Source organism: Tauraco erythrolophus, chromosome 24 (genome assembly GCF_009769465.1).
Source record: "Tauraco erythrolophus isolate bTauEry1 chromosome 24, bTauEry1.pri, whole genome shotgun sequence".
NCBI lineage: Eukaryota > Metazoa > Chordata > Aves > Musophagiformes > Musophagidae > Tauraco > Tauraco erythrolophus.
In genome coordinates, this window is record NC_141488.1 from 488,280 (window position 1) to 502,079 (window position 13,800).

General features: G+C 40.9%; 1 protein-coding gene across 7 annotated transcripts in view; it reads left to right on the forward strand.

The window, feature by feature from the left end:
- Positions 1-13,800, forward strand: part of KDM1A (lysine demethylase 1A) — a 56,569-nt gene that overhangs the window by 1,311 nt on the left and 41,458 nt on the right. For 5 of the 7 annotated variants that reach the window (XM_086625875.1, XM_086625874.1, XM_086625881.1 and 2 more), the window contains exons 2-5: positions 1,156-1,321; positions 6,457-6,516; positions 10,090-10,223; positions 13,575-13,653. In XM_086625875.1, the coding sequence (XP_086482001.1) occupies positions 1,156-1,321; positions 6,457-6,516; positions 10,090-10,223; positions 13,575-13,653 (439 nt within the window). The remainder of the gene's footprint in view (positions 1-1,155; positions 1,322-6,456; positions 6,517-10,089; positions 10,224-13,574; positions 13,654-13,800) is intronic. The other 2 variants (XM_086625878.1, XM_086625876.1) reach the window with 1 other exon arrangement.

Below are 13,800 nucleotides of genomic sequence, written 5' to 3' on the forward strand. Positions count from 1 at the left end.
GACCCAAACCATTTTGTGTCTTCAGAGGCAGCGTACCTGGGGTTTATGTGCTTTATAGTGGTGCGTTAACAAGTCGGAATTGGTGCACAGTCTGTGGGTTGTGTTTCAGTTTCTCTGCATTAACAATACCCGTTTGCTGAGGACATCAATCTCTTAACTCAGCGTATCCCCGCGATCACTTCCGGCTAGCACAAGGTTGCCTGCTGTGGATGTTTGTGGTGCGACCTCACTGGGGGACAACATCCAGCTTAAAAATAAACCTAGGGAAAAGCTTAGTTTTTTATTTGACTTCATTGTTCTCTGAAAATTGTGTGACCTCAAGGAGGATGGGAGACTTCAGAGGGCCCCAGAGCAGAACTGGTTTGTGTTGGTTTCAAGTACCTGTGATGCTGTACTTACACAGTAGGATCACGGTAACTTGCTTCAGAGTGGGAGTTCACAAAAGATCCTGGTGGTGCAACATTTGCTCGACAGTGTGAAAAACTGAGTGTGCTGGACAGGATGGAATGTAAATATTTGAAAGAGAAGATCATGGAGTGTGTTAGTGTTTTGCTGAATTTAGGCTTTTCCTATACACGGGCTTCCCAATGCCACTTGGAATCATGCCCATTATAGCCCTTTCTTAATGACCGAATTTAGACTGTGAAGATTTGTTCTTTTGATGAGAAATGCGACTTGCTTCTGTCATCTCATGGTAGAAGCTGACCTGTAGCATGTTGGAGATACATGAGCTGCTTTCTTTTTATTTTTCCCATGGCTGCATATTGTAAGAAGTGTTTTTTTCCTTTCCAACAGGTAGGGAAATTCACAGCAATATACAAAGCTTTCTTATGTTTGAAAAAAACTTGGTTTATTAAACTGGGAGATGCATCCCTTCTAGATTATTCCTTGGGGTTTCCGTGTTCCTTTAAGTTGGAACGAGTCTTTTTAGCTGGTAATATTTATTTTTACTGGCAAACAGAATGAAATATATATGGCAATAATTGTTTGTTGATTGGTTTTTTTTTGGTCTTGTGTTAAGCCACTAGTGTGAGTGTCCTTGGAGCAGAGGCCTTTTCTTTGAGCTGTAAGCAATTTTTTGCTTGCAATGTTTGTTTTAGTAGTGAGACTTACAGACATCTTCAGAGTGTTTATCCTCTGTTCTGCTTTTTACAGGTGGAGTATAGAGAGATGGATGAGAGTCTTGCAAACCTGTCAGAAGATGAATATTACTCTGAAGAAGAGAGAAATGCTAAAGCTGAGAAAGAGAAAAAACTACCACCACCACCTCCCCCAGCTCCTGCAGAAGAAGAGAATGAAAGTGAGCCAGAGGAGCCATCTGGTGAGTAGAGAGACCTTCTCCCCTGACACTGCTTACCTTTTTTATTGCCAGAAATTAAACAGGGTTGGGTGCAGCATCATGAATCCTGTGTCTGATTTTGATCTGGTTTTGAATGATTGTTCTGTAGTTCATCCCATACGTGGAAAGAGGGGAAATCCACAGAAGAGCAGCCTGATAAAGATGGGAGTATGTATGATACAATTCCAGACTAAGGCAAACTTCTGATACTAGATCCTCATGACCCTCATTGACTTGTCTTTTGAAGTTTATTGACCTGAAGAGACTCTTTGGCACTTAGCTGCCACACCTGCTTGTGTACCAACATTCACTTATTTCTCTGAGAGAAAAGAGGTTAGATGTACTGGGGGAGTTGCTGTGCAGGAGAACGGATTTAGTCTACAGTGAATCCTGTGGCTTTAAACTATTACTCTAATCTTAAGTTCTGGTTGGATACTGTTTGCTTAAACTTCTTTCCTCATTACCTTTGACGGAGTTGTAAAGCTTTGCTTTGCGTTGGAAAGTGTTTTGGTCAGCCTTGTTCAGGAAGCAGCTTTTGAAATTTATGGTATTAGCAGTACCCTGTCTGTTCTTTACCTCTGTGGTGTTTACAGCCACCACCGTTAGTTAAGTCTGGTGTTAGTGTGTTGCTCACCAGCCCGGGCTGCAGCTCCAAGGATGCCGTTGCATCTTCCGCAGCCAGGAGGAAATGGCCCGCCTCTTGTAGGCAGGGTCTCAACCTTAGTTAATTAGTTAATTACATTCAGTTCCAATTCAAGCCAGCTGGGTAATAATAATTGGATGCCAATTATTGGATACACAATTAGTGTATCATTGTGCTGTCTACAAAATCATGCTTATGCAAAGTTTAGCTGTCAGAGAGGTTTCATGAGGTGATATGTGAGCTGCTTGGGTTTGGATGATAGCTGAAGTGTAGTAGTTGAACTTTTGCTGGTTCATGACTGATGTGAGTAACTGTCAGTCTTGAGTTGTACTGCTCTTATTGGTTTCTTTTTGGCTGACAGGTTTGGGAATGTCAACAACAGGACTGACATCAGTTTGGGTATACTTGCCCTCAGTTTCAGAAAATATATTAAAAGCCACAGTTGTGTTTTATCTCTTGGGGTTTGCCCCTGTAATCTCTCCTCAGTTGCAGCTGTTGGCTCCTGGCTTGGTACAGGAATACTGTAGCTCATACTCTTGACTGAAATACTTGCAATGCTGAAATCTTCCCCAATCCTAGTTTAGCTGAGCTATCAAAAATGGAATTTTAACAGGTATAATTAAGCAAGTATCTTAAGCTTACTGTGTAATTAAGCTTAGACTCTAGGTTTAATCCTTGAGACATAGTATTAATACACTTTTGATATTTCTCAGATGCCATTTTGTGACTCTAAGAGTGATTATTGAAGTCAGTTTGAGGCCTGATCAGTGAAGTACAGTGTTTTATCCCGTGAGGAAAGAAACATGGAAGTTAGGCAGTGCTAGACTTGTGCTATTCTGTACACACAACAGTTTGTTAAGCAGCTACTCTGCAAGCACTATATTTAGTTGTCTAAATATAACCAATTTTTAAACAGGCTGTATCTACATGATTAGAAATAAGTAGATTTCAGGTCGTCATATCCTTTCTCCATTCCTAGAAATCCTGTGATAGTCAAGAAGCTGTGATGGAGGAAGACAACAAATTTTTAGTTATCATTCCATAGCTAGTCTTGCCGTGTTTTTAAAGGCTTCTGAAACTGTGCACATTGGTGGATCTTGTTATCTTTGTCCTTATTAATGCAGGTGTCAAGAACATCAGGTCATCTTAAACATCATGGCTGTTAAAGTGACTTGAAACTTCTAATTCAAACACCCGTTAGCAGGAGGAGGCCTGGAGTCTGCTGTGTGTAGCAGCAATGATTGTAGTTGAGATTTCCTCCCTCTGTCACTTCTTTGAAGCAAAAATAAGTGTTCAATAAGGCATATTAAATAGGACAGTAATACTAGAGCAAGATTACATGTTGAAAAATCAACAGAATACAAAAAGTTCACGTGTGTATTACTGTTAGTTTACTCTCATTGCAGACCTTAAGTGTGTTTAAAGGCTGCAAAAACTCAGGGAATGCAGTAGAGGTGCAAAGCTGTCATTGTGTGGGTTGTGACCTTGTGCGTGGAAAGCCTCATTATGCAGGCGTAAAAATGCAATAGTGACAGTAGCTGATGCTTCCTTAGCGTGTCCCTAAAGACAGTTTGCAGTCAAAGGAAGTTACTGAGTATCACACTTCAGGTGACAGGGAAATGCTGGTCTTACTAGGGGTGAGATCCATTAATGCATTCAGCTGTGGGGAATTCCAGATGTTTTGGCTGTGCAGATTGTTATAGTCTGGATGTGCAAGATATACTGCATGTTGTTGCAGAGCAGTTTTAAAAGGCTTAACAGTTTTAAATGATTAAGATAATTTCTTTAAAGCACCTCTCCTCTTTGTTGCTATCAGACAATATTTCTCAAGTAAAAATGTTTTCAGTGCTGAATGACGTTTGTGTTCTTGGCTGCCAATATCCCTTTTGAAATTAAGGAGCTTGCTGCTTTCGTTTTTCTTCTCTAAGGATCTTTATCGTTTGCCCTCACCAAACTGGATTTTCATTTTTATAGTTTCCTGAAGATTTTCTTTACCAGCTCCTGTCTTTTTCATTTTGTCAGTATTCTTAATTTGTGGTAGTCTTGTGTTTCTAGCTGCTGTTTTCCAAGAAGCGTGAGATTTAATGCGATCCAGATTAACGTCAAGGGAATAGTCAAACTTAGCGGTGCTCTGTCTCTGTCTTTCATCTGGCTTCTCTGTTTTCCTAATTAAATTCAGTACTCAGTGGTAATTGTGTGCCGCTGGTCTTTATTTTAAGACAGTGGGTGGTTGTATGAAGTGGACTCCTTTGCAGACCACCTTCCTGGCTGCTGTTCAGCCCACAGTCTGTTGTTCTGTTGCCTTGAGACGTTCGGCAGATTGCGCGGCTGCGCGTGTTGCGTTCCCCTGCGCTAGTCTGATGTTGGCGTGGGTCAGCGGTTTGCTCGCCGCCTTGTCCCTGGGCAGCAGGAACGTGGCTTTCCCGTGGGAGGGGAGGCAGCCTGCACCAGCAGGCCTGGCTGCCACCCTGCTGGGCTCGCACTGGGCGGCGTTTAGAACTGTGTCTGAGCGAGCAGTAATAGTGACGCGCTTTTTGCACCTGGCATTGAAAATGGTTTAACTGTTATTAACAGAAGAGGAAAAAATTGATTTTTATGAGTAAACTGAGAGGAATTTTTTTCCCTCTGCTTGTCTGTGTGGATTCAGGGATAATGAATGCCAGAGGCTGATGTTAGCGTCTTTTCAATTTCTGAACTTACGGAAGGCACAAGTGTAACTTTTCCTGTAAATTAATGGTCTATACTGGAATGTAAATATTAATGTTCGAGTGGTGTTAGTCTCCCAGAATGGAAGCAGATCTAGTAATGTTCCTAGCAAAACATAGCACTTACAGTGTAGGCCAAGTGAGGAATTTTCTCTTGCTATTGCAGATGCCTTAGTTCATGGAATCCCGACTTGGGGGCTTCTGAGGCCTGTCAAAATACAGTTGTTTGCCACAGTCTCTCTTGTGGGTTTCTGAACTTCACTGCTGGCACACCGATTATATAAAAGTACTGACTATTGCTTCTCTACTGTAACTGAGAGAAAATGTCTTTCTTGTTTCAGTTCGTATTTTATCCATAGATATGTAATGTTACAACATTCTGGATGTTTCAAAGCATGGCAACATTTGGTTCCCTCTCTGTGTCTTGCTTTAGGGGTTAAATTTGTAGTTCAGATGAAACTCTTTTAAGTTAGCGTATCCCCTAAGAGCCTCAAATTACATTTTGGCAAAATTGTCCACCCAACCTCAAACACTGAACAGTGCTCTGAACAATTGTATGCTCGGCCTCAGGTTAGACCTTACTCTTGCCTGTTTGGAGAGGACACCTTGAGCAGTTGTGCTGTAAGAAGTGACCGTTCCATTTGCTGCCGTGACCTCAGCAGTTTGTTTCAGTGGGGGTTTGTTTGGACTTTAGAAAAACACCCCATTTGCTGACTGTCGAAGCCTTGGTTAGAAGGAGCCTTGGTACAGCAGCAGGTAGCCCAACAGCACTCGACCATCTCTGTGTTCCACAGGTTCCTGCTCTCTGGAGGTGGCATGACTTTAGGCAAACGTCTGACTGTGAAATAATGTCACTCACAAGCTAAACTTGGAGCTGGTGTCTCCTGTGAAGGTTAGCAGTGTGTCGGGTGACCTGTATTAGCTTTGTCCCTGCAGACATCGCAGCTGTACGCATCTGTTCTAGAAATGCTCTGTTTCTGGTTGTGTGGTAGTCATGTCAAGGCTGCTGTTTAGGATTTACATGCAGGCTAAGGTAATTTTGAGACTTCTTTGCATCTTTCAGATGAGTGCTTTGCCTTTCCTCCTGTTTCCAGCCCTGGATACATTGAAAGACCAATGTCTTTCAGTGCTGGGTATTGATCCCATTACTGATCAATGGCGTTCCCATGTAATTGGCTTCAAAGTTGGTCTTAGTGTGTTAAACGTTGTTGGAGTATCAAGGGCACTGAAGCCAAAATAAGTGGTCTGAGCCTTTCAAAAAACAGTTCTATCATCAAGCTTCAAGGAAGGATTTATGGCAAAAAAATAAGAATAGACTCTCTTGAAAGTAAGAGGCTTTTCGGAATGGTTCGAACTATCCTTTTGCATATGGGGAGACTCGGCAGTACCAAGGGCAAGGTTATCAAATCCATGAAATCTGATGGTATCCATCCACCAGATCTTGGCAGTAAGAAATGTAATCTTATTATTCAAATCCTAGCCATTAATGGAGTTGATGCAAGTATTTCGCCACCAGGAATGCTGCATACTGTACACTTCTTTATTTCCCGTAAAGTCTGTCATAAAGCGTTCCAATAACATGGATAACACTTTAGAAGACCAGAGAGCTTGGTGCCCTGAACCTAGGTTCCAGAAGATGGGATTCTCAGCAAATGGGTGTAGTTAGTTGGTGAAATTTAATACCTAAAACGCCAACTGCCAGGCCTTTATGTCCAGTATGGTTTAACTTATGGAGTAAGGTCCCTGAGTTCTCCTCTTTCCTTCCACAGGGCAAGCAGGAGGACTTCAAGACGACAATTCTGGAGGGTATGGAGACGGCCAAGCATCAGGTGAGGGTGGCGTTTGATGCTTGCCACTTAGTAGCAAGAGCCGCCAAGCCAGGGGTTGATGCTTGCAAGTACGCATGGTTGTGGTTGTCCGGAACTTAGCAAGGGATACAGGAGTGGTTTACCTGCCTGTTAAAAAAGTGAGGGGTGTTTTCAAATTTCAGTTGAGGTCTGTATACTGTGGAAAAGGACACTAACCTCTGTTGAAATGCCTCAGGCCGATCTCTCATCCCTCCGCTCCTCTCCATGTTTAGAGGAGTCCAAACTCTGACTAGCCAGTTTCTACCACCCAGAATGACACAGAAAGCCCTGGGCTTCAGCACAGTAGACCTTTTTTTCCAAATTGCTGAAGAAGCATAGCATGGAGTACCTTTTTGCTCCTTTGTTTTTATTTTTTCTTTTGAAAGGGTTTGTGTTTGGGCTGTGTGCCAGTGGTTAGCCCAGGAGATTTATCTGTTGGGGAGATTCATAGTCTGCTTCTCAGTGGCCTGGATTGTGACTTGCATTCGCCTTTGACCTAAGTTCTGATGCACTTACTGCTCAATTCACAGCGTTGGTGTCTTTACTCTCACGTACCTGGAGTGCTACTGAAAATCTTCCTCCAACTCTGCCACATTCACTGTCACCTGAGGACAGGATTAGGGTGTTAAACAGAGGAGTTGAAGGCTCCAGAACCTGTTCTGTACCTCCAAGTTGCTCTTTTTGAAGCAAATACGTCAAGATACTCATCCAAGAGTGCTGTTCTGAGTAAAAGTACCTAGTTATGTTTTAGATATTGCCACTTGCACAGAATTTTGGACTATTACAGATCATGGGCTTAAGGTTGCATTGCCTGTTTCATTTTTAGGCAGGCACTGGCTGTTTGGAAATTCTGCATATTTTGCATTTTATCTGTATGCTATGGTTGTGCTTTAGCAGTTGTATGATTCAGCAGCCAAAAAACTTTCATTCTGAGTGTTTTTCATCTGCATATGTTTCAGTAAGTCTTTAAATGAGCAGCATCCCTCAAGATTTCTTCTATGGGGATGAAGATTATCAGAACTTCAGCACCTTAGCTGCTGATGCTGATTGTCAGGAAGTGGCAAGCGTGGTGTGTGGGTGTATGTGTGTGGGTGAATGTGTGTGGAGAGGAGATTCCAGTATAGGCAGAGCCATTCCTACAGTCATTGAAGAGTTGCCTGCTCCAAGGAAAGTGTGTGTAGTTCTGAACTGGTACTCCCTTTAGTGTTCTGCTTTCATGAAACACAAGCAGTAAGTGTGTGGGGTGGAGGGGATTTAATCAGCCTGAAATTGCTTTAACTTTGAGCTGTGTAGTTGCAGAAGAAAATTCAAAGACATTCAGATCTTACAAGATGTTCTGGTGGTTGGGCCAAATAAAATGATATCTTCACTAATAATAGCTAGGCTTTTTCTAAATTCTGGTGTCAAACCCTGTCGTGGTTTGTTTTGTTTTCTAAATACCTCTGATCCAGACATATAACGTGTTAAAGTTTGAGTATTGCCATGAAAGACACGTGGCCTTAAAAAAAACAGCAACAAAAACCCCCACCTTGGAGTTCTTTCCAAGGCTATTAAGAGCACCAGTTTCTCTGGCTTCTCAACCTGAAGAAATAAATTGCAAAGCTTTTCAAGAAACTGGCGAGTTGCCTTAAATCCATGTGTCTGAGAGTTTCCTGGTAGTTGATTACTGCATGATGGTCAACACTTCTTAGCAAATATCTGGAGAAGGCACGCTCGTTTTAGCGTAAGCCTGTAAGAGGGAGTCAGGTTCATCATTTTGGATCTTTAACTGGCCATTCTCTGAAAATTGTGCTGCTGAGCTTTTTGCTAACACTCGATGATCTAGAAGCTTCATTAAGATTTGTTAACATTAATAAAGTGTGAGAGAATTTGTAACTTTGGTTTGATTATGTGCACAGTTTTATGGAGTTCATAGTTTAGCATATGCATTCATATGTAAATGTTTGCAGAGTTGGTCCAGTGTTAGACTGAAGGACAGAAGAAGGGTTGGGGGATGTTTATTACTGGAGAAGCTGAAGTTCTAGCACAGCTATGGGTTTCTATTCCATAGCTGAATATTGGTGTCAAGAAACTTGTGGGTTTGTCAACTTTTCCTATTGTTAATTTCATTTTACTTTCTGGCAGTGCACTGTAGCCTCTGTTACTAATTTGCTCTTGTAAAATTCCTGTAAATGATTATAGACTGTTTTCTTGAGTCATCATGCAGTTAGATCTAATCTTTGCTTGTGAATGAATTTTGTTAGTTTCACAACTGTTTCCTTGCTCTAAATTTTTTTCTTCACCTTTGGGATGTAAAAATGCTTGGCAGTTAGAGGTGTGTGTGTTTGCACCAGAGTTGAAAGAAGACCATTCCTCTCCCCAATACAGTGACATGTGTGCCTCTGCACATGACTTTCAAACTTTCAAACAGTAACCTCTTGGCTAGTGTAACACGTTGCAAGCTTATGTTTTCTTTGATATTTATTATAATCTTTTGAACAATTCCAGTTTCAGCAAATGATGTTAATCTTGCTGCATTATTAGTGTTTTTTTTCCCCTTGGGATGTACTGGCTTATATCTTTCCAGATTGAACGTCCTCTCCTCTGTCTGTCCTGATTTTGGGTCACTTCCTAGGTCATACGAGATTTACATTGTTCTTGCTGTATTTCACACCTCAGTGTTTGGTTTTGCTCGCTGTGCCTGCAGGATTCGCTTTCTGCGCTCTGCTTGTGCTACAGCACTTCATGCAGCCCTGGCTTCATTTGTTACTTTTTATATAGTTTAACATTCCAAAGAAATGGAGGAATGTAGGGTGCATAACTTGTGTTATTACATCCTTGCCGGTGTTTGAAGGCGCCTTTATGGATGAAGTCTTTCCGTAGAGAAAACGTCTCCTGTGTACGTTCAGCATGAACCTTTTACGTGCGGAGCGGGTTGGTTGTAGGCAGCACCTGGGGAGGGGAGACGGGAGAAGCATTAGCAGGATTGTATTTCACTGCACTGCCTGTTGTGGATGTATGAAATACGCAGAAGGAGAGGTTAAGCTGGTTTCCTCTAGCTTGAGAAGTGCCGTGCAAGTGAAACCTTGGGCAGCAGGTGAGGGGGGGCCATAAGCGTTGTGCTTGTACCCCATAGGTCTTCTGGCTTTGAACGGGTTCCAGAATGTTTTTCGTACTCTGGTAGAACCTCGAAACCACACAAATGAAGGACAGAATCTAAAGCAGTTATGTTTTATTGATATTATGTATGTGTTATATATACTATAATATTATGGTTTATATTGATATGTGTCCCTGCCCCCCTTATATTTCAGGGGCGTTTTGTTTGTCGTACCCCTTCCCCCATAGTATGGCCTTTTTGTTAACCCTAGATGACACCTGTAATTCAAAGAACTGTTGGTTTGGGAAGCTGCGTGTCTTGCAAAAATAAATAAAAGGACTACATGAGAGCCTGACACGAAATTGGCTGCCATACCACCTCATGGCTAGGTGCGTTGGCTAGGAAGGGTAGTGTGGAAATACTTCTTTAGCGGTTCTTTTTGCATTGCCTGTAGACAACTTGTCTTTTTATTGTAGGTGTGGAGGGAGCAGCTTTCCAGAGTAGACTTCCACATGACCGTATGACATCTCAAGAAGCTGCCTGCTTCCCTGATATAATCAGTGGGCCACAGCAGACTCAGAAGGTGTTTCTGTACATCAGGAACCGCACCGTAAGTTTATTGTAAAAGTATTGATGAAGAAAGGGTAGGACATTTATGTACCTTGCAAAGACTTATGGCAGTTACCATGTCCAACGGTAGATCTTTAGGTTTTGAGATGGTGTGGTTTCATTTCTGACATCCTATCATGCTCTGCGTGCTCAGGAAGGTGTTACCAGTTCTTGACTGAGACAATGCTGTCAGGCAGCATAAAGAATCTGTAGTATGTTTACAATGTCCAAAACATGGTCCTAACAACCATGAAAACTACATGATTCAGCTAATACAACTTTAAAAAAGTAAACAAACAGAAAACTGGTGCAAGTGTTCATTTATTTTTTACGCTTAAAGAAGTCTCTGTAGAATACTTAAAAAATAATATTCAGTCAAATACACTGTTGCTTAGAATAAGGCAAAGCCTCTCAGCTTTTTATTTTTTTTGCTTTGCTTAGCATTCAGTTGCTGTAATACTGAGACATCAAGCCAGTCATGTGGCTTATTCTCAGAACAGAATAGTTGCTTTGCCAGCTTTGATTTTGTAAAAGAAATTGTAACGTTGAAGAAATGAAATTTTGCTTCTGAATGTTTGTAGCATTTCTGCCTAATTGAAAACTTACTTCCATGCTACTTAAAATATAGAAAGAAGGGGCGATATTCAAATAATTCCTTGGGGAGTTCATTCACTTGAGTTCAGGCAAGCGTGCCTGAAGTTTAAGCATTAAGAAAACTTAAAACTGTAGTATTGTGTTTTGCAGATGATGCTTTTAAATTGTGACAATGCTTTTAGGTTCCTTAGCACATAAAGAGGGCTCAGGGCTTTCTCCTGTACTTAGAAAAGAGTCTTTTAGAAAACTTAAGTCATGTTAGAAAAATGAACAGTAGGAAAGCAAGAAGTATTTTGGAAATCGGTTTATTACCATAGTTAAGAGAGAAAACAATTTATGCACCATTCAGTTCTTTTCACGGACTTAAGCTGATCAAAGGGTGTCCCAGTGTATTAACCATGGTAGCACTCAATTCTTAATAACTTAAATAAGTTATTTGAAATTTGTGCATGGTGGACATCTTCATGCTAAGAGCGTGACTTTTGCTATTCCTGTGAAATCTCCATCTAATTAACCTATTTGTAACTTTTGGGAAGTCATGAGATGTTTTCTTGGAAGAGAAATTGAAACAGAATAATCTAAATTCCAGTTGCATAAAAACAAACTAAGGCAAGTCAAAAAGTTTGAAAAACAGCTTGCTCAAAATGTATAGCGAGTAATCCTTTTACAAACACTTAGAAGCAGAAAAGCCTTCCATTGAAACTAATAAACGACTGGGATTTAAAGGATTGCTTGGAAGGGGTATTAGCAGGGCTGCATTTGAAAAGCTGCATTGTTGGTCTTCAGTCCTTATTTGCTACGGAGGAATTCAGAGAAGTTCCTAAGCAGGAGTCCTGTTCCAAGGAAGACTCGTGAGATGATCTCCTCGGATCAGGATAGCAGAGGTTGTAGAACAGCAGATGAAGCAAATGGTAATATAATCCCAGTGCTCAGCAGACCTGTGGAAGAGCTGTGGCAGCGTGCATCCTCTCACTTACAGCTGGTGGATTTGAGAGTACTGAAGAGGGCATGAACACCTAGAGGTTCCGAAGGTTAGAGGAGTTAGACTATTAAGGCTGATATTTCCAATTTGCCTGGTAACAAATGAAATCAAGAATTGAATGAATGACCTGGTAAGTAAAAATGTATTTTGGAAGACTCACAGTAGCTTTTATAAAGAGAAGTCATCCTTTGAAGTCCATCTGAGTTCTTCAAAGGACTCATGAGAAAGTGGACAAAGGAGATCCACTTCATGTGATCCTCTACATGAATCCCCTCCACCAAAAAAATAACACGCAACTGATGGGATATATAAAAATATATATATTTTTATGTTTATATATAAAGCAGTCAAAGCTCTTGCTAAATTGCTGTTGGCTGAAGCAGATCATGAAAATTTACAAAGCAGAACGTAGGATAAATGATCTGTTGTGGCAGTGCAGGGCAGTTGTCGTTTGAAGCCTTTAAAATCTTTTAAGACCTGTACGGTTCTTTGTATTTGTAGAAGGTCTAAAAATTAGAATTTGTAAAGAAATGGTAATTTGCTGCATAAAATTTTAGATAGTAAAATGAGGAGAAACTACAAAAGACGAAGAGTCTTCTGAGTAACTGGGTGATAAGATAGCAGATAAAATTAATCTTAAAAGTAAATGAATGTGGATAATAATTGTGTATATGTATAGGCATATATAGAAACATAGATTATGGGCTTTGCAGTCTTCCAGCTGAGAATGGAATCTTGGCATTCCGGTACATAGTGCTACAGAATGGTTAGTTCCGCACTCAGAAATGATCAGAAAGAACATTGTTAAAAATTAATTGGAAAATGAGTAGAAGAAAGTACCATGCTAAAGACAGAATTTGCCTCAAATGGCCTCCCAAATTGTGTGGAAATTCTTTCTTAATCGTTTCTACCCATTATACTTGTGTGATTTCCACTTTGCGTTGTTGTCTGTGAGGAGCTGTGAAGTTTGGTAGAGCAATTGTGGAGAAATACCCAAATAAATCACAAATTCCAGAATGTGAAGTGGCGTGGAGATGGCTCTGTATGACGTAGATCTGGGCAGTAACCAGTAAAATGTTATTTATTAACTGTTGCCATCCATGCCAAGATGCAGGAGCTCTGTTGGGAAACAGTTGTGATTCTGTTATATTTTCCTAGCATGAAGTGACATTAATATTACACAGGCAGCTCTTCCTGCTTGGTTTTTGAACTCTGTCCTCTGAATGTTCTTTCTTGTGTTTATGTGGTAAGTGGTAGTCCATGGTAGTGTCTTGCAACGGTGATGATGGATTAAATAATTAAAGGTCTGAGATAAATAAACTTCATTAGGTGACAAGTATTTATTTCGCAAAAATAATGTGAAATTTGATGCTGAAAAGTCAGATGTTGCATTAGTTAAAATATCAGACGTAGCACACTTGCTGTGCAGGTGGAAGGAAGGCTGCACATTCTAGTGCTTCGTTTTGTAACTTCTGTTTTTTTGAGTGTATGTTTTCTTGTATGTGTGGAAATTGCTGACTTGATACATTTCCACTTACTTGAAATGATGTAGGAATTTAAAATGGACTATACTGCACCTTAAAGAACGCTGAAGGGCGAAGTTCCGTGTGGCTTGCGTAGCACTGCCGAAGTTCTACTCATTAGAGGGTTTCATCTCCCAACAAAGGAGATGTTTGTTCATCATCTCTTGTTTGTATGGGGTAACGGACATGCACATGGAAAACACCTCTTTTGTATTGCCTCGTGTAACGCGTCTTGCGGTTTGTTCAAATACAGCTGCAGCTCTGGTTGGATAACCCAAAGATTCAGCTGACGTTTGAGGCAACTATCCAACAACTAGAAGCACCTTACAACAGTAAGTCATGTCTTTTTCTTCCGAAACCATGCTGTACATAGCACTGCTATTCTTTTTCAGTTGTGGTTGGTGAAAAGCTGCTCAGAATCAAGAGAGGACTTCAGATGGGTCCTTTTGTTAGTGGAGCTCCGTAAGTGTTCATGGACA